We start from the raw sequence: 21468 nt of genomic DNA, 5'->3' as shown, positions 1-21468 counted from the left end.
AGTTGCCAGGGTTCTGCCCAAGCACGCATGCATCCGGAGGCCTCATTCTCACGAGCGCTTTTTCAACGCGCTTTAAAAAAGCACTTGAATCTGCCCGCACGCTAAATTCGATTTAAAGACCAAGGCTTAAAGTTGAAAATCCAACAACGCTTGATAAAAAGCGCTACCGCCATCGTGTGAATACATACACATGTTTTCATTTGTGTCATTCAAACTGAAAATTCTGAAAAAGCGCTCGAGAGAATGAGGCCTCAGTGACTAAGTTGATATGCACCTATTCAAAACTCGTTCAATTGCTTACTACTGCAATTGCTTGTAGGTATTCTTAAATTCCGGTTAAAAACTGATTTGCCCAATGTAACTTACGATTGTTGTTGTATTATCGTAAAATAATATTGAAATAAATGTCAAATGACTTAGAGGCAGCCTTGAGGTCAGAGCATAATACCTACAATTTGGTGGCAAACCTAATCGTCACACATAAAGTCGGAAACTAACTAGGTAAAATTTGCCGGAAGCCTCGTTTCCAACCCTGTAGGAGGCGTTTAAAATTAACACTATGCAAAGCTTTAAGATGAGAGCGTGTTCACACTAAAGGGGCGATCGGTGGTGTGAGCCTTGATCAATTCATAAAAACTAGGCGTCGAGGCTAACGCAAACCTTTTAAAACTTCTGAAGTTCACAACACTAGTAGGAAGCCGGCCTTCAAAATATCACAGTGAGGTTGTTGTTGTTGTTACCGGTTGTTGAATGAAGACGTTCAACAACCGGTAGTCGCCATAAACAATAAAAAATAGAATTTTATACAATCGTGATAGAAAGTGGATTGCCCTTACCTTATGACTTGGTGATGAAACGCTAATAGTCCACAATCATTTCGACCATTAAAATAAAATAGGAACAGTAATCACTATTGCACTCATTACTTAGTTTATATTTGTCAAGTTTTGTTCATTTTGTTAAAATTTTCTTTCTAAATGTTCCCGCCATTTTGAGAAGCCGACGTTCCATTACGCTTTAAACTTTAATCAAATGCGTTCGTTCTATAGTAAATAATATAATTGTTCTATAGGTTACAGTAGTAAGAAAGGACGAAGCATTTTTTACAGTTCAATATTATGAAGTAGTTAAATGAAAATTCATTTTAGTTTTAAACTTTGTATGTATGGAATTCATGTTATTCTATTGGTAGATTTTTCCATTCAATGAAAAATCTGCGTGCAAAAGAACGTATGTTGCGTCGACTACATTGTCAGAAGTGTCAGCAGTGACAGCTAATTTCTGCAAATGAAATTGAAATTGAGGTTATAAACTTATAAAACAAAACAGTGATATTTTTCCCATTTTCAATTAAAATTATATTTTTTTTAGTTATAATTTCTAATAAAATAGTCTGAATCAGGTTCATGGAACCATGAAGGTTAGTTCTTAGTCATTATTAATAATAAAATTACCCTGGACTGTAGCCGTCTAATCGGCGATATACAAATGTTTTTACGTTGTCTCCAATATTTTTAGAAAATACCGGAGCAGAAATTGCAAGCGTTCTCCGCTGGCTCAATGGGAGCCCGGAATCTATCAAAGAAAGAGCTAGAAGAATTACGAAAGAAGGAAGAAGAGGAAGCTGCAGCTCATGTAAGTTGTACATACATTCATACATATAATCACGTCTATTTCCCGGCAGAGACCACGAACTATACCTACTACAGATTTTGGATTGAGTCTTTGGCACAGATTTGAACTTCCTAGTCACATTGTTACACTGAACCTAAGATACATTTGCTTCTAATGTTTTCTTCTGTACTTAGTCACTAAATAAATGTTGTGTATTTGCAGGTGTTTAAAGAATTTGTGGAGACATTTCAAGAGGCACCAAGCACCACCTCTAAGGTTTGGGTGAAAGCTGGAACTTATGATGCTGGTGCTAGAAGTGAGTTTTGCATGAACTTCCGGCTCAAAAGTAATGGAAGCGGATGTGTAATACCAATTGGAAGTTCCGACTTGACGGAACCGGAACCGGAGCTCCGTAACATCCCTAGTATAGTCACAGATTAATAAATAGTTACTACGTAACAGATACATCATTCCGATACAAAAGCGAAAATACCTACGCTATAATAGCCTACAAAATCTTAATAATAATACCTGCTGCTCAGGACGAGAAGAAATGTACCATAAGTACGCGCACAAAGAGTCGAGACTGCCTTGCTCGCCGTGCGAGCCACGTGCCAACGCGTCATCGTAAGAATGCGCTAGGGTTGTACTGTTACTTATGTTATTATTGTAATAAAACGAATGTTGCGAATCAACCATATTTTATATTAGTCAATCAAATATTTAAAAACAACACTTATAATACCTGACTCAAAAAACTCCTTAATTTACGATTTATCTACTTATGTTCAAAGAAATAAATAGTGAAAAATTCATAAAGATAGATTTAAAATACTACTCATCTTTCTTCGTCTCTCGGAAATGAAAAAACCGGCCAAGTGCGAGTCGGACTCGCCCACCGAGGGTTCCGTACTTTTTAGTATTTGTTGTTATAGCGGTAACAGAAATACATCATCTGTGAAAATTTCAACTGTCTAGCTATCACGGTTCATGAGATACAGCCTGGTGACAGACAGACAGCAGAGTCTTAGTAATAGGGTCCCGTTTTTACCCTTTGGGTACGGAACCCTAAAAAAACGACAAATTTTCTTTTGTTTTTTGACTTTTACACCCATCTACTGCACAATAATTACGTGGTTTTGGTATTTCGAAGCGTAAGCGCGGGAAACGTGCGGTGCGAGCGCTCAGGCGGGCGTTCGGCGGCCCTCTGTCGATTATATCGTCGACGATACGCCGAGCGGTAGGCATATAGCACGTGGCCTTGAGCGAGTGAAGGAGGCCTGGTATAGTGCCATACAGTGCTATCTCGTTTAGCTGTCAAATTCGAAGCACAAAATTATTTCAGACTTTCCTCATCTTACACAATTAATAAATCTTTGGTTTCAACATTTGCATGAGAACCATGTCTAATATTGTGCTTTACAGAGGAAGACACCTCAGAGCGCGGTAAGCTCTACAAGCCAACATCAAGGTTTGAGGACAAGCGCCCTAGTGCTGAGGATGTGGTACGCAGCCTGGCGCAGCGCTCCACCGAGCAGACCAGGCTCAGAGCCAAGCAGAGCAAAGATAAGAAGAAGAGTAATCTTGAACTCTTTAAAGAGGAATTGAGAATGTAAGAATGTTTTAACCTTTTAAATTTAGGTTATGGTATGTTTCTAATAGCAGAATGCTGAAACTTTCATTTTTATTTTAATCTGTATATTTTTTAAGAATGATGGATGTCAGTTCTTTAGTAAAAATCGGCCAAGTGCGAGTCGGACTCGCGCACGAAGGGTTCCGTACCATTACAGAAAAAAAACAGCAAAAAAATCACATTTGTTGTATGGATTTATATATTTATATTATTCTGTTTTTAGTATTTGTTGTTATAGCGGCAACAGAAATACATCATCTGTGAAAATTTCAACCGTCTTGCTATCACGGTTCATGAGATACAGCCTGGTGACAGACAGACAGACGGGAAGACGGACTGACGGACGGACAGCGGAGTCTTAGTAATAGGGTTTTTACCCTTTGGGTACGGAACCCTAATAATGTAAAAAAAAAGTAGTGCCTACACCACTATATTATTTTAAAGTAAAGATTGCACATCATCCTGGCCCCGTCTGATGTCAGGAAGATGTTGCAGCTACCTATGTTGGTAGTTTTGATAAATGCCATGTCACTCGTCGGCGCCTCGTTGCGGACACATTCCATCAACACATGGTGAACATCTTCTATTCTATTGCATTCAGGGCAGTTTGGTGATGCAGCTAATTTCATAAGGTGCAAAATATTGTAATATTCAAAGTTTGTCCTACCAAACCAAATGGGTACACTGTGGTGAGGATTTTTGTCTTTATAACTAGATGACATACGGAAATAGTTTTAAGTCATGCCTTGACTATGTAAAAACAGTAAATGAATAGACCCACTTAGTTCTCATGCTTAATGTACCTTAAATCATACTCAAATGAGGACTGCGAGTTCTAGAATTTCAAGCAAAGCATTGATTTAAAACTGATACACATTCAAATTGCTGAAATCATTGATAGAGTCATCTGCAATGTTGCAACTGTTCAGTATTTTTTTATTCATTTTAGGATACAGGAAGAGCGCTCAGAACGGCACAAATATAAGAATGTTCTCCGAGAACGAGGCGCTCCAGTGGGCGCCGAGCCAGCGTCTCTAGAGCTCCTGCCTGACGTCGGCTCTTACGATACTGGAGACCCAAATACAACCAATTTGTACCTGGGCAACCTCAATCCTAAGGTAAAGTCCTTGGGGGTATTTAACTAAAAAATCAGCCTTACTTTTTAAACTGTCACAACGATCAGCCAAGTTGGTTTATTTGTAAAACCAGTTTTGTGACGTCACATTCAAACTATGTACTCTGTAGTTAGTTCCGTTCTGTCAAAAACGTACTGCGGTCTACGTTTTGTAACTAAATAAAAGATCATATTTATTTTAATAACAAAACTTCCATGAGACATGGACATATTAAATATATTAATAACGGGTCACTCACGTGTTTTAAGTCGAAAACGCTCGACATGTTTCACTCCGTACCGAGGAGCGCCGGTCCGTCACCGTCGACGCAAGCTCCTGATGACGCTCCTCGGTACGGAGTGAAACATGTCGAGCGTTTTCGACTTAAAACACGTGAGTGACCCGTTATTAATATATTTAATATCATATTTATTCCTTACGGAAGGGAGACATGAATGAATCAATTCATTTATTTCAGCATATAGTTAAGAGTGAGACAAATAAATGACTTAATTTTTCTCCAAAACTTTAGTGATTTATTTGCGGTTTTAGGTAAAACGTTGTGATACAGCTATGGTTTTTAAACAGGTTAAATTCTCATTTTAACATTTTGCAGATAACAGAGCAACAGCTAATGGAGATCTTCGGCCGCTACGGGCCGCTAGCCAGCATCAAGATCATGTGGCCTCGCTCGGACGAGGAGAAGGCCCGCGGCCGCAACTGCGGCTTCGTGGCCTTCATGAGCCGTCGGGATGGCGAACGTGCGCTGCGCTGTATCAATGGTATACTTTGCAATCAAATCTATTAAACCGGGCCCTCTAGAACATTTTTTTTCGACAGCGAATGGATGAGAATGGGGTTGGCAACTGTCAAAGGTTTCCATAGATGGCGCCACAGTTTGCCCCTTTTTCTATGAGATTTGGCTTAAAGGGCTGGCAACCGGAGCATAAAATTCCATTAAAAAAACAAAACTGACACACTCCTAGGGATTGACAGGGCAAGCTATGCTGGCACCATCTGCTAAATACTTCGACCGCCCAACCCCATTGTAAGGGGGGAATTCGAAGGGCTGGTGGGGGTAACGGCACTACTTATCAGCCTGGCAACATCGAGTTTCTTGAAGCCTAGGAACACCACTGTAACGATAAAGAGTCAAACTGCGACACAAGTTCTTTATAGATTACTATGGGTCGAAGTGTATCCGCAAGGGCCTATAGGGATAAATCTTATCTTATCAATAAGATAAGATAAGATTTTTCTATCTATATCTTTAACCGATTACGCGCCTTGAGGTTAACAAAACTTAAAATAATATGTGTTGTTACAGGCAAGGAGATTATGAGTTACGAGATGAAACTCGGCTGGGGCAAAGCCGTGGTGATTCCACCCGTGCCCATATACATCCCGCCCGTGCTGCAGACGCCGTGCCAGCCGCCGCCGCCCTCCGGCTTGCCCTTCAACGCGCAACCGCCTAAACATAGGGCCAACAAGGCATGTCGTAGGCTATAGCACAATCATTTAACTGAGGCAGTCTAGCTAGAGGATCGAAGGCTTCGCCAGTAAACTTAAAGTAGTAAAGACCAGCAGCGACAGGAACCCTCTCTCCAGCCATTTACTGCGGATGAGGTTCATCGTCTAATAACAACAACAATACCTCCAAAGGCCTCGAAGGATGTGTACGGCATAAGCATGAAATTATTAAGACTAGCCCCAATCCCGCTCGCGTTTGCTATGGCGGAACTCTTTAACCGCTGCTTAGATGAGGGCAGTATGCCCCCTTTGCTTAAGACCAGCAAAGTAGCTCCGATTTTCAAAGGCAAAGGTAAGAGAGAAAATATGGATGGATACCGGCCTATTTCTATCATCCCAGCGGTATCGAAGGTTCTCGAAAGTGGCCTGAGCAGCCGCCTTTCCAACTTCTTGGCCGCTACGAACGCGCTGTCTGAACGCCAGTATGCGTACCGTACAGGGCACTCGACAACGTCTCTAACTCGAGAACTAGTCCGGCGTATCATGGCTGCCAGGGAAGGTCAACAGCAGGTCGCAATCTTGTGCTGTGACCTTTCCAAGGCCTTCGACGTTGCTGACCATGCTGTGCTAGCGGCAAAGCTGCAGCACTACGGCATTCACGGCTCAACGCTGTCTATTTACTAGCCTACTCAGAAATAGATCCCAAATTGTAGTAGGCGACGGCGGAAAGATAAGATCAGATCCCTTGGAAGCGACCATGGGTGTTGCGCAGGGATCATCAGTATCAAATATCCTCTTTTCCCTACTTCTTAATGACCTACCGGAGTCAATTCAAGCTGCCGAAACTCTAATGTACGCTGATGACGTTGCCGCAATTGTTACAGCGCCTACCCCTGACGGTTTACAGCAGGGTCTGAACATCGCGGCAGCACAGCTGTCTAGGTGGTTCGCATGTAACGGGCTAGCCTTGAATCTAAAAAAGACGCACTTCTTACACTTCAACTTGTCGGGTCGCAGTATGAGACCACTGAGTGTCCAGATTGATGGAAAAATGCTCGAGCAAACCACCTCCACAACCTTCTTAGGATTCCAAATCGATCAGGGCTTAAAGTGGGATCTGCACGTTGACAGGTTGTGTAGCAAATTAGGAAGTGCATGCTTCGCTTTGGGTCGTGTTGCGAAGACAGTGACTCCAGAGGTAGCCCGAACCTGCTATTTCGCTACTGTACACTCACTGATACAGTATGGTGCAGAGCTATGGGGCCTCTGTGCGCAATGGGAGAGAGTATTTCGCCTGCAAAAACGTGCCGTCAGGATCATTGCGCGGGTGCCTGCCGATACCCCCGCCAAAGAGCTTTTCAAAAAACTTGGCATTCTTACACTGCCTGCAATAATAATTATGCAGGTAGCTATATACGTGAGGGGAAACTTAGACTCCTATAAAACGAGAGAGATGGGTTCTAATTGCAACACCCGTAACGCCAAGAAACTTGTAGGAATTAGTAGGAAAATAAAAAAATCTAATAAATTAACTCACGTAATGGGACCTACTGTCTATAATAATCTGCCACAAAACATTATTGACGCGCCAAGTTTGTGCAGCTTTAAGCATCGCTTAAAAAAGTGGCTCGTCGAACGCTCGTTCTACACCTATAGGGAATTCGTTGCACACAAGGTCAGTGCCTAGCATTGTAGTCAAGAAAAAAAAACCTCTATAATTATAATAAATTTAATATAATTTTTGTGACATGTGAATTGACTTTTGTTTTCTTTTTTGTTTTTTGATATTTATTTCTAATTTCGACCATGATTTACTTTATTTAATTTTTTGTTTTTGTTACACCTAATTGTATATTTATTGTTTAGATATTCATTTTAAGTTTTATCTCGATTTATATTTTAACTGTATTGTAATTATAAGTGTTTGACATGTAAATTGGTTTTATGAATAAAATGATTATGATTATGATGATTATGATAGTATTTAAAAATCGAAAAATTACTGCCTTGGTAACCACCAACTGGTTTAGTTTGGTTGGTTGGGTTTTGCTGACTATGGATTAAAAAGAAGTGTATTACTTACTTATTAGTTTTACATACTATCGGCTCTATGGCCTTGTATTAAGGTTTTCGTGTTGTTGCAGATACCGCGAGTCCGGCCGGGCGAGTACTACCCGAGCGACCCGGAGGACAGGATGGCTTACGAGGAGGTACGGGTTTTGGAATACAGGGTGTCTTTACTCACGGAGAAACGTTATATGTGGCGTTATATACAATACAATACATTTATAAAATTACAATTTTACACGTCATACTAATAATATTACAATGCTATTCTAAATTACATTATTATTCATATGCATTAAATTATAAATTTGTTACACAATTGTTAACCAAATGTTTATTATATATAATATTATTATGTTTTAAATATGCAGGACTCATGTGACATTCTATTTCTATCGGAAGAATTCATTTCACGAGTAAAAGGCAGCAGAGACTTGGTATTTTTTTAAGTTTGAGTACGAAAGAATTGTAGCTATCCGCAGTTTTTATGTCTTCTGAGACTCGGTTATAGATTTTAGGGCCGATTGTGTGCAGACATTTTTTAGATTTAGCTAGCCGTGTGCGGGGTGGACGAAGTTCGTGGCGGTGCCTTAAGTTATATTTGGGTTCCGCAGCGTTAGACTGGAACTGTTCGTAATTAAACCTTACCTGTTTAGCTACCTCTAGGATATAAAGGCAGGGTAGTGTTAGTATTTTGTTACTAGTGAACAGTTCTTTGACAGGGTGGTCCCATTTGACACCGGCGACTACACGAATTGCGCGCTTCTGTAGTTTGAAGACTCTCTCGCGTCACCCCATACGTCTATACCATACGTTAATAGAGAGTGAAAATAGTCAAAGTAAGCCTTTTTGACGTTGTCGGGGTGCAGACTTTGGCGCAACCTTGAGAGCGCGAAGCAAGCGGCAGTAAGGCGGTCACACAGAGAATTGATATGGGAGCTTTTAACGTAATAACTAAAACTTTTACTACTTTTACTTTATACATGAAATATTTCTGTTTCAGATACTTTCACAGTCGATAGTCAAAGTAGTGATTCCAACTGAGAGGTAAGGCTTGTGGTAAATTAGTTTTTTATTTTTATTTTATAGATATAATAGTGAGTACTTACATTTAATGTAAACTGCTCTTTTGATGCTCTTGTAATTCAAGATACACTTGTATTGTATGCAATTTTCTCATTAAGCGAAATGTAAATTTCTTTGGGAAATAAAGTTCTTTAAACCTAAATTAAATATATTTATCATTTAAAATCAGCACTTGTCAATGCCACCAATTCCATTTGCATCTAATTACTTTGCCACTCCTGTGGATAAAATGCAACTTTAAACAGTATTTTGAAGTATCATGTAAACCTTTACCAGCTGGTGTTGTGAAAATAGTTATAGCATACTAATTATTATTGTTCCACAGAAACATCCTAATGCTGATCCACCGCATGGTGGAGTTTGTGATCCGCGAGGGCCCCATGTTCGAGGCCATCATCATGAACAAGGAGATGAACAACCCGTTCTTCCGCTTCCTCTTCGAGAACCAGTCGCCGGCGCACGTCTACTACCGCTGGAAACTGTACTCTATGTTACAAGGCGATTCACCTAAACAGTGGACCAACATCGACTTCCGCATGTTCAAAGGTATAGCGCTCTCCCTCTCTATCTTCCTCTCCCGCTCCCCCTTTTCTCTCACACTCCCGCCTCTCCATCCCCTTCCCTCTTCCTCTCTCCTTAGCCTTATCTCTTCCTAACCCTTCCCTCCTTAACACTTCTCCTTCCTTTCATATCACCCTCTCTCTAACCCTTCTCCCTCCATATCACCCTTCTGCTAACCCTCCTTATCTCAATATCACCCTCCCTCAATTTCACCCTACTTCTCGTCCTCTTTCCCTTCATATCACCCTTCCTCTAACCCTCCGTCGGTCCATATCACCCTCCTCACCTCTATCTCTATATGAAGGTTTATCCCTCCCGCCCTCCCTCAATACCATCCGCCCACTCTCCCTCCCAACCTTCTCCCATTAACCAAAAATAACATCTTACATCTCGATCCGAAACCACAACCTTGTACATAGTCTTCCATCTCTTAACTTTGTCTTTATTGATCAAAAATACACAATACACACAAACAGTAAGGAAGATAAAAATGAATACCTTAAAACTAAACCTTAAAACCTAAGGGACTAAAACTAAAATACCACTAAATATAAAAAAAACCCTCCCTCAAATCCCCTGCTGCCGGCACAGACCCCAGAATGCTGGCAGCGTTACCTCTTTGCACCGCCAGACTCAATCTCTGATCTCTGAGCAAAGAAGGAGCCCACTCTGTGGTCCCCCCTATCAGACGTTCCTACACCTTTTTAATATATTTTTTGGTGTCGGACGACCCATAGTTTCTATAGCAAGCGCCCCAAACTCATACTCATTCACTTCATATTCACATTCTTAACTTTGTTACATTTTTTGCAGGTGGTTCAGTATGGCGTCCCCCGGTCATGAACCTGTATACCGCGGGCATGCCAGACGAGTTGGTGGACGAGGACGAGTCGAAGGATAGTATTAGAGGCACGCTGTCTATTAAGTGAGAATGTTTATTTATTTTAAAATGTATTGCTCATAATAATATCAATTCTCTATCAGCCATAGGGCAAAAAGAAATGCGTCAAACAGAATTACTACACAAACTCATAACTGTGTTGTATGCAAACAAATTCTTTGAATCAAATACAATAAAATTATAAGTTATGGTTTTGAAGCATAATAGGATTGATTGGTTCGGAAAAAGGAACATGTTTTTTATTTATTTTAAAAACATTTTCTTTTGAAATAAAACTATATAAACGGATTATAACGCGTATATTGAATTTATAATACATCCCGACGTTTCGAACCCTTTATAGCGTAACTGTCGCGGTAACCGAAGACAATATTATTAACATTTTCTTTTATTTGTGACTTTTCTAGTGCCCTAACGTAGGTTGGCCTTGCTCTCTAAGAAGCTTTTGATCCTGTATATAAATGGAATCTATTGTCATCACAATTGTTTATCTTGAAATAAAAAGTTAGGGAAGGTCTCCTAGTATTATCTTATTATTTTGGCGTAGCGACAGGTGATCTGGTGGCTCTCAGTGCCATGTTAAAAAAAAACCTGTATGTATATTTCTTTTTGTAAAAATAACAATGATTTTTCCATACAGCCAACGCGATCGGCTCGAAGAACTAATACGGGGGCTCACCCCAACCCGCACGGCTATAGGCGAGGCGATGGCGTGGTGCCTCGAACACGCCGAGGCGGCCGGCGAGGTATTGTATTGTATTTTTCACAGCAGCTCGAAGAAGCCTACTTTCGTCACTTCAGAGAGTGACGAAAGTGCGTCTTTCGTCACTCCAGGGAGTGAAACAAAGTAACTTTTTAATTTAGTGAAGGCCGTGAACTGCCATTTCATACTTCGAGGTCTATTACAAATTCGAAATACATTTTAACCTTTAATATGTTCTCACTACTGGGGAGAAAAATTATACGTGTCACACGAGAGCAAAGTTATTTTACATCTCGTGTTTTTGAGTCCCTCGCTACGCTCAAGATTCTAACTTAGAATCACTCGCTTCGCTTGTGATTCCATTATAGAATCTTTCGCTTACTTGGGACTCAAAATCATCACTCGCAAGAAAAACCAACTTTCCTCTCTTGTTGCACAAATAACTATATTTATTGCAATTCACATGTACATCGCAGGTATTACAAACACGTTAATATTATAAGGTAAGGTGGGGGTAAGACGAACATAATTCATTTTACTCGGGGCAAGACAGACAGTATGAGGATTCCATACAAAGTGTTTGTCTTGCCCCGGTGATAGTCCACCTTTCCTTAGGTAAGTTTTTATAATAGGTAATAAAAAAATCGAAAAAAAGTCTACTAATTGTACATCAAATTGTGTAAGAATATTTTCCATAATGTCGATATTCACAGTTGGGGACTACGTTTGTATATAGAAGCGGTCGTCCCGTTTTCTCTTAATATACCTAGATTCGAAATGTATTGCAAACATCCGGCGACACACAACCCCTCTGGTGTTGCGGGTGTCCATGGGTGACGGTAATTGCTTACCATCAGGCAATTCGTCTGCTCGTTTGCCTCCTATATCATAAAAAAACCGGCCAAGTGCTAGTCGGACTCGCCCACCGAGGGTTCCGTACTTTTTAGTATTTGTTGTTATAGCGGCAACAGAAATACATCATCTGTGAAAACTTCAACTGTCTAGCTATCACGGTTCATGAGATATAGCCTGGTGACAGACGGACAGCGGAGTCTTAGTAATAGGGTCCCGTTTTTACCCTTTGGGTATGGAACCTTAAAAATACACTTCCTTGAGGGATAGAAATAGGAATGTTGACATGAATCGCGAATATATAAAATGTTATGTTTTTACCATAGCAGGGAATATTAGAATGCTGAAAATCATATTTTGTAAGTATAAAAATAAAAATGCGTAATAAAAAAATAAATTAAAAGTATTTAAAATAATGCCCAGCATCACGTGACTGCAAACGCAAATCGGAGCGCGTGACGTCACGGTGTGAGAAACACGCACAGACAAGTTGTCAAACCTGGTGGTCCTCTGGCACTGACAGCAGTTTGTTTATCAGATCACATCGTTACGTCATCTAGATCACGTGACAGCTTGGAGCGTTTTTGCGCGAAATTTAAATACTAAACTAATTAAAATCGATTTTTTATTAAAAATTAAAAATAGTACATTTCGATGCTAGTGCGGAAAGTATGTCATTACCCCACGAGCACCGACATATCTTGCCACGAGCCGTAGGCGAGTGGCAAGACTCGGGACGAGTGAAGAATGACATATCCGCACGTGTATCGAACGACGTTTTTAATACAATTGCGAAAAAATAAGAAAAGCAACAAGTATTAAGAGATGTTTTTCTAGCTTTTATTCGACTAGAATAGATTTTGTTATTATTATTGAACCCACTTCAATGAAAGTTTTTTTTTTCAAATGCATGTTCTATAAGAGAAAAAATTGTAAATATTAAAACATTGTACTATTATTACCTAAATATCGTTATTTACGATTATTTGTGTATCGTATATTTATAAAAACAATATCGAATGTTGCCTTTGGAAACTTAAAACATTCTTGCAGTAAGAAAATACGCCTCTTCTTTGACAGGCGTTCCGTTCCATTCAGACAACTTATTAAGAACGGTTTTTCAACATTAAAAAATAAACGTGTTATAATACTTATAATGATGAAGAGGTTTTTGAGCAACTGCATTAAAAAAATTTTTTTGCAACAATTACGTGTCTATCTATAAAATGAAAACAGTTCTAAAAATGTCAACATCCCTATTTGCACGTGTTGCAGGTGACGCAGTGCCTGGCCGAGTCGCTGGCGGGCGAGCACACCGCGCCGCACAAGCGAGTGGCCAGGCTGTACCTGGTGTCCGACATACTGCACAACGCCCAAGCGAAGATGACTAATGCCAGCGCGTTTAGGAGCGCGTAAGTTCTTCTTCTACCTAGCGTTATCCCGGCCTTTGCCAGGGTCCGCTTTCCTACTAGCCTTCCTCCACTGTGCGCGATCCTGGGCGTCCTTTCGTGTGAGCCCGTTTACGCTCATATCGGCTTTCACGACATCGAGCCATCGCTTTTTTGGTCTGCCCTGGGGTCGGCAGTCAAGGGCTAGGTTAAGGCATATGTTTCCTACGTAGTCAGCTGGCCTGCGACAAACGTGTCCGAACCACCGGAGGTGACATTCTTGGAGCTTCTCCGCTACGTCACGGACTGCAGCGCGTAAGTTATTATAAAAAAAATAGTTATTATAGTCTGCATCTTCTTAAATGATTTTTTCGCCAAAGACCTTAATCTGTTAAACCAAAAAAAATACTAAAATGTTTATTGCCAGAAAACATTGTTAACAACAGATTGAATGATTGCCATGAGACTTTATTCAGGAGCTATATTTACTTTAGCTGCTGTTACTAAGTCCAATTAGACGAAGTCGCGGGCTAGTAAGAAATAAGTTACAATCCTAAGTTTTTATTTCACAGTATCCAATCTCGTCTCCTCGACATAATGCGCGACTGCCACGTGGCGTGGTCGCGCATGAGCTCGCGGCTGCAGCAGGAAGGGTTCCGAGCGCGCGTCACCCGCATACTGCAGGCCTGGGCCGACTGGGCCGTGTACCCCGCCGACCTGCTACTGGCCGCTAGCGACGCCTTCCGCGGACGGACGGACGCGGACAAGGTACGGATACTGAGCTGTGTTTCTTTGTTTAATGGGCCATCCACATATTCGGCCAACGTAGGCTAATTTAAGGGACGCATTTATGCGTTAGAGGGAGCAAGTGATATTGCTATCTCATTCCACCGCATAGCTGCGTCCCTTAGATTGGCCTACGTTGGCCGAATATGTGGAATCGTCATAATAGATTAGGGTTCGAGCTAAAAAATTATTTCATAAAATTCATACTATTTATACATATAAGCTTGGGCCGATTGGGCCATATACCCTGTCAACCTATTTCTAGCGGCATTCGAACTAAAAATCAAGAACAGATTTTGAGATTGAATGTCGCTCCGGTCTTAATTTAATTAATAGTAAACTTTGTATGATGTAATTTCTGCGGGCAGTTATTAAGAAATTGTCAGGTAATAGTACATTATGATACAAGTGTGCTAAGTTGGTCATTACACACGAGGCGATATTGTGCGCACGAGCTGTAAGCGAGCGCGCAATAAGAAAGCCGATGTGTGTAATGACCAATGCACACGCGTTTCATACGACGTTTTTCAACACACTTGCGAGAAAAAAAAAGAAACTTTCATATTAATCAAATTTTAACCCTTAAATGCATGATTTTTTGTATAACTTTTTAATAAATTGAAATAGATGTGTCATGCTGTATAAAAGTAATAAATGTGATTTTGGATAGCTGTATATTGAGCCACGGACCATCAAATATACGATGCATATATACATCATTATGCATTTAAGGGTTAATAGTTGAAACAGTTAGTATTGTGTGTTGCATCTGTCATACTCGTACTGCCGGCCGGCCCTCGCTCGCCCCGGCCGCGCACTGCGCAGGCGGTCGGGCGCGCCCGTGCCCGCCAGTCCGACCAATTAAAGAAGGCTCCCTTTCCATGCATATTATTTGCAATTTACCTTCTTAACTCAGTCGGATAATATAATTAAAAAGCACGAGTGGAATAATACACTGAAAGAGCACGCGTGTTTAATATCTAGGATTATGAGCCAAAAATCGGTGGAATAAAAACGTCGTTTTGAGCAAGTGTGTTGAAAATGATATTACATAACTTTTGTTCCTAATATTCACCCCGGTTGACGGTACACGTTCAACCTTTGTACTTCTTGAAACCTGTGTGATAAAAGGCCGTTTTGATCCTACTACTCTATTATTTTTACTCTGTGTCGTTTACGGGTAACCAGTTTCTAATAATGTTATCGTATAGAATGATATATATTGCCAAATTGTCAGTAATAAGAAGAAAAAAAACTACTCGTCCTTTTCTTTCGGGTGCTAGTACTAGTGTAAGACAAATATAGTATGATTATCTCTGTCTATGTTTGAAATGAGACAGTCCTATGACAAACTATATGTATAAACATGTTATTGTACAGACGGAGGTGGAGGACATAGACGGCGTGTCGGACCCGGGGTCGGGCGGGTCGTCCCCCGCGTCGGGCGGGTCGTGGGACGGCGGCGGCGCGGGCCCGCTGGACGGCGCGGCGCTGCGCCGCCTCGCCGCCGGGGCCGCCGCCGGGGCCGCCGCGGGGGCCGCCGGGGCCGCCGGGGCCGTCCGCCAGCCGCCCCAGACGGGCAACGACATCGACGGCGTGCCGGGTACGTACCACCTATCTCACCCGCCGGCGGTACAAAACCAGCTAGTCTGTTGCCACGCGCGCTCCCGCACGCACGTCACCGCGCGCAATCCCAAAGAAATGTCTTCGTCACGAACAAATAACACGGCTTGTAGTGTGGATGGATGCAGAAACAACAAAAGAAATAAAAAATATCATTTTTTCCTCTTTCGACAGATGAGGAAAAGTAAGTAGACATTCTCAATATAGGTACTTACACCTCCTGTTATTATTTTTATGATAGTTACAAGCTACGTAGGTACTATTAAATTGTTTTAAAGATGTAGGTAATATTTTTTCGACAAGTTTATAGTTAGCTATCTACCTAAGAAGAAGAAAGAATATTGCACCTCCGCCATAAAATTACGATAAAATCATTTTTTTTTTAAATTGAGCTCAACCAAAAGAGGCTTGAAGGAAATGTCCTATCATAAGGCTTATCTTTTGACGCGAGCGGTATAACTACTGATTTTTCTAATGTGGCACCATTCGTTGCTGTTATCAAATAGTTTACATGACAAACATTAGGGTAGCGTTTGATGCATCTCGAGTACAACTTTTCCTTTCATATTGTCGTACAGTGGAAGAAGACGAGGACATCGACGGTATACCCCTAGAGGTGGAAAAGTCCCGTCCAGTGGGGGGCTTCATCCCGTCCAAGTGGGAGAGCGTGGAGCCCACAGATACTTGGCCCGAACCGGCGCAGCCCCCGCCTGCACCCTCCATCACCCCCACGCCACCAGATAAGTAAGTAGTACACTGTCTTACAGTAGTACCGCTAGAAGTGAAGTCCCGTCCAGTGAAGGCTTCATCCCCTCCGCGTGGGAGCGTGAGCCCGCCGACACCTGGCCGAGCCAGAGCCCCCCTCCCCCCCTGCATTCTCGATCACCTCCACGCCACCGGCAGGCAACAGAGATACGGGACTATGCACTTTCAGACTCATCAACTTTTGACTGATATAACTATAGCTTTTATTCTATTAACTTTTGTTTATTGTTTTTGTAAAATTATTTTGAATCGGTCACGAATCCCTTGCATGCATTCATATGCTTACTGCTTGAGTGAATCTCAGATCTGCGGTATATGAATGTGCCGCACAAATAGAGACGGGAATTCGACATCTAGCTGGCGCAGCTCTGAAATTGGCCACTCACGCAGACGTGCAATATACTAAGAAGGCTGAGTTCCTATTATTAAATCTTGTCCGTTCCTTATGATTGCAGTACCGCTACCATAACAAGCACCCCCGCCAATACATCAATGTCGGAAGAGCTGTCCTTAAAGCGCTCAGTACTTCGAGACATCGAAGTGAAAGTCCTGAAGTACGCCGACGAGCTCGAGGCGGGGCACCGCGCGCGCCGCCCCGGCCTCACGCCGCAGCAGCAGCTGCAGCACTACCGCCGCAAGCTCATCAAGAAGGTAATAATAATAGACTAGCTACCTCTGGAGCTACACCTACTTGGAATGAAACTCTCAGTGTTGCGAGATATCAAAGTGAAAGTCCGCGGATGAACTCGAGGCCGGGCACCGTGCTTGCCGCACCGGACTGACCCAGCAGCGGCAGCTACAACACTACCGCCGGAAGCTTATTAAGAAGGTACATGTAAGAAATTAACTAATTAAAAACAAACTCCAAACCAACTCATAAACTCGCACTCAACCTTGATATGGTTCGACTTAGTTTTCTAAACAAAGGCTTTCAAATAAATTAGGTCTTATTCTAATTTATCTTTAGCCGTTAGTTTTAATAGCGGTACGGTACACGTTGAAACGTTGGAATGCATTTATATGATTAGAATGCAGATAAAATTCTAGTTAGCTGTAATTAGAGTCTGTTTTTGGAAACACGTCATTTAATATTTAATTAAACAACACGTCCACTCGAGATGTTTACTGTTCTTAGAATAAATTTTTATCTTTCCTATTAGGGAATCCGATTTACTAATAAATAATGCTCTTATTATGATATTATAAACCTTCCGACCCTAAGCTTAAACACTTTACATAACCGCACCGTCCGTAGTTCCGCCACTGTTGTCGAGCCCCAAAATAGTATACCGTAATGGCACATAAGGCGCGCGTCTGCATAATACGAAGAATGGGTGCGAGCTTGCCATCACCGACGAATATGTTCCTCGTACAAAACAGAGAATGTTTCGGGAACAGCATGGTTCTAGCTCTGTGTACGTTACTTGTAATTGAAATATTTTACAACTTCCTATAATTTTAGGCGTCCCGAGAAGCGAAAGAGGCAGTAGAAGAAACATTAGAGTTGCCCTCGCCGAGACGGCGGCTTTCTCCCGAAGACGACACATACTCGTAAGTTATTTCTTTCACAATTTGGTACAAAACCGGAATTATTTCATTAAGCTCATATTTGGTCGTTGAAGTCGATCTAACTAATTCTAAATTGTGTTTTTCTTCTTATTCTCAATATGATGTTTTACAGGATTTCATCGAAAAAGTCAAAGAAATCTCGCGATACATCCCTGTCACCCCCTGTGAAGAGATCGCGGCACAGGTATGTTGTTTATTTGTAGCCCATCCATAATTTTTATACCAGCAACAATTTTATCCCTCTTTCTACATAAAATAATATTCTTATGCCTAATCCGGCATAGTATAGGCATATTTAATTTTTCTCAGGAAATGGTCAACGTCACTCGTTTCATTGTTAAGCGAGGTTTAGACTAGCAAGAACTTGCCTGCAGTTTTCGTTACATTCCGGTATCTGATCAAACTTTTGAATGCACTTTACCTTAGTAGTCGGCAATGTAACGTAAATTGCATGTAAGTTCTTGCTAGTCTAAACCTCGCTTTAAAATAAATATGTTGTCTTCTAGGTCATGGGTCAGTATTACGAATATAATAAACTAATGTAAACTACTAGGAGGGTCCATGTTTGTACTTGATTAGACTTTTAAGAGGCCGGTAAAAATGTAAAATTGATAGATTTAGTCCGTGAAATTTTACACCTTTTGTTACCTAATTGAAATAACAAGTACTGGTTTCTATTAGCACGTCTTCTTATCTTACCTTTTATCAGATAAATTTTTTGAAAACAGACTCACAAAATTAGTAATATTTGCTTTTCTGATGGACGTTTAGGTAAACGCGCGTAAAGCACTGATTTTGTCGCTCTTATTTGTAAATTTCGTAAAGTTTGGACTGCTAAACATGGTAATTTTGTATTACACATATCAGGAACTTGACATTTATCAGACTACATTTTTATTATTATGACTTTGAAGTAGTGTAAATGAAAGTTAGACGAAATCAATTTTCTCCAGAAATTACTTCAAAACAAGTGACAATTTCTCTGAAAATCGACTTAATTTCAATAATTTTGATACTTAAACAATCTACAACATTTGCTGAAACTATTCTTATACATCAATTTGTATAATTTACCACCATGATTTTTTGATGAATTTTTAAAAACTGCCCCTTCTCTTCATGCATTACCGGTGACGCACGCTCGCGACCTCATTATTAAAAGGCAAGATGAGAAGACGTGCTAATATAAATCAATACTTGTTATTTAGATATTACGTAACAAAACGTGTATAATTTCAACGACTAAATCTATCAATTTTACATTTTTGCTCCAAAATCGACTACGGCCTCTTAACACCTTTGTAAAATACCATGGTTGCATTGAATAAATAAAAAAAATATTGTTTTTCATTCTTATTACTATCATATTAGGGACCTTCCCATTATTCGTAAGACGATCACGCAACGGAATCTCCGACTGATATGATGGGGCGATGTGTTAAATCTTATTGTGTGATTATTTGAATAAAATAATAGTACATTGTGCAACATGGGGCGTAAGTTAAATATTGCAAACGAGAGTCATCATCATCATCATGTTAGCCGATAGACGTCCACTGCTGGACATAGGCCTCCCCCAAGGCTCGCCACTCCGACCGATCCTGTGCCGCTCGCATCCACCGAATTCCCGCGACCTTCACCAGGTCGTCGCTCCACCTCGTTGGAGGCCTCCCGGCAGTTCGTCTTCCGGTACGCGGACGCCACTCCAGAACCTTCCGGCCCCACCGGCCATCAGTTCTGCGAGCAATGTGCCCCGCCCACTGCCACTTAAACGAGAGTACTTTTAGTTAAATTGCGACGGCTTGCCGGAGCGATTTATAGACTTGGGCTTGCAATATTATTACGCCCCGAGTTACACACAATGGTTTTCATGATTTTCATCACACTTGCGACACAAAAATGAAGTATATAGACAAAAAACTGTTTAATTATAATACTAGAAACTTCATAACTCCCTAGGGAAAACGCTTTTTCTATAGTTCCCGCTAAGTCTGCGTGCAATTCCACATTTACTGAGCGAGTGTGATGAAAAAATAAATTATCTCATTTGCACCCCCTGTATTCTTATGGGAAACATTGCCAAACATATTGCACTTATTGAACCCAAATTGTTTATACAGTACGATCCAATCTAAAAACAAATGGTTAATTAATCATGACCAACTGGCAGCACCGAGCTCATTCGTTTAAAACACATTTCGCAGCCCTTCTATAGCAACTTACATTTGTTCCAGTGACCGCAAGTCTCGGTCCCGTTCCCGAGACCGCGAACGTTCGGGCGAGCGCCGCGAGCGAGAGCGCGAACATCGGCGGCGCCGCTCGCCCACCACACCTCCCTCGCACCATCATAGGAAACACGCCAAACACTCTAAATACAAATACTAGAGGGTATTACCATATTAGAAAAGGACGGTTACAGAAATAACTAGATCAAGGGACCTAGCCAACTGACTTTTAGAAAATGACAGTCGTAACAAATGTATGGAAATAATCACGTGACTTTTGGTTCGATCTATCATACTTTTCGACTGGCGTTGTCGACAAACCACTGTGACCTTTAGGCCGAGTACATGATTGGCGCGACAGTATCTCGCCGCGAGATAGACTACCCGTCTTTCACTAACTGTATTAATTAAAGGGGGACGGGTAGTCTATGTCGCGGCGAGATATTCTCGCGCCAATCATGTGCTAGCCCCGCTTGGCTACCACGATCACGGGGTAAATATCTTGACTACTTTGAAAACATCTCGTACTGTTACTCAAAGATGCGGTAACTCTATACGACTACTCATACACAGTTACTTGTACAGTTGCCATCAGATATATCGGGGCGGCCGAGGTGTTCACAATATCTGAACACGCACTCTAACGCCCTGAAAATAGAGGCGTGTTCAGATATTGTAAGCGCCTGAGTCGCTCCGATATATCTGATGGCGACTGACAGTCGCCATTACATATATTTGAGCGGCCGAGGTGCTCACGGGTCTCTATTGTTTCCCATATAGTTTTAAGTCATAATGTATTAAAACTATGAAAACGGATTATATCGCGTATATTGAATTTATAATACATCCCGACGTTTCGAACTCTAACTCGTTTCGTTTTCATAGTTTTATTTCATGAGTAACTATCGCGGTAACCGAAGTCATAATGTATTGTTTGTCCACATTTTCGTTAGTCATAATTTGGTTTTCCTCAGAAACGCGTAACTTTTCAGGATTGCCATAAAACAAACCTAACCTAACCTATCTATAGGATAACCTGAGAAAAATTCTGAAAAGTTAGCGGTTTCAGAATTATGACTAATGATAATATGACAATTATTACATTATGAC

The 21468-nt window shown here is 41.1% G+C and overlaps 1 protein-coding gene across 1 annotated transcript; it reads left to right on the top strand.

The window, feature by feature from the left end:
• The first annotated feature begins 1282 nt into the window (after positions 1-1282).
• LOC134755604 (U2 snRNP-associated SURP motif-containing protein) lies at positions 1283-20748 on the top strand. Its single transcript, XM_063692090.1, has 20 exons — positions 1283-1420; positions 1519-1635; positions 1837-1930; positions 3040-3226; positions 4197-4365; positions 4979-5144; positions 5690-5853; positions 7977-8042; positions 8903-8946; positions 9311-9531; positions 10360-10471; positions 11088-11193; positions 13278-13414; positions 13963-14158; positions 15557-15779; positions 16378-16543; positions 17020-17215; positions 18027-18115; positions 18246-18317; positions 20368-20748. Exons 1-20 carry the CDS (start codon positions 1415-1417, stop codon positions 20516-20518), a joined length of 2682 nt encoding a protein of 893 aa, XP_063548160.1. The 5' UTR covers positions 1283-1414; the 3' UTR covers positions 20519-20748.
• The last annotated feature ends 720 nt before the right edge of the window (positions 20749-21468 follow it).

Source organism: Cydia strobilella, chromosome 3 (assembly GCF_947568885.1).
Source record: "Cydia strobilella chromosome 3, ilCydStro3.1, whole genome shotgun sequence".
Classification (NCBI taxonomy): Eukaryota; Metazoa; Arthropoda; class Insecta; order Lepidoptera; family Tortricidae; genus Cydia; species Cydia strobilella.
The sequence above is the reverse complement of the archived record's forward strand: the minus strand, read 5'-3'. Positions and strand labels throughout refer to the sequence as shown.

Excerpts from the sequence above, each read along its gene's own strand:
- LOC134755604 (XM_063692090.1), top strand. Across the intron at positions 4,366-4,978 it reads TGGGCAACCTCAATCCTAAG|ATAACAGAGCAACAGCTAAT; the intron begins GTAAAGTCCTTG and ends AACATTTTGCAG. Across the intron at positions 8,043-8,902 it reads ACAGGATGGCTTACGAGGAG|ATACTTTCACAGTCGATAGT; the intron begins GTACGGGTTTTG and ends TTTCTGTTTCAG.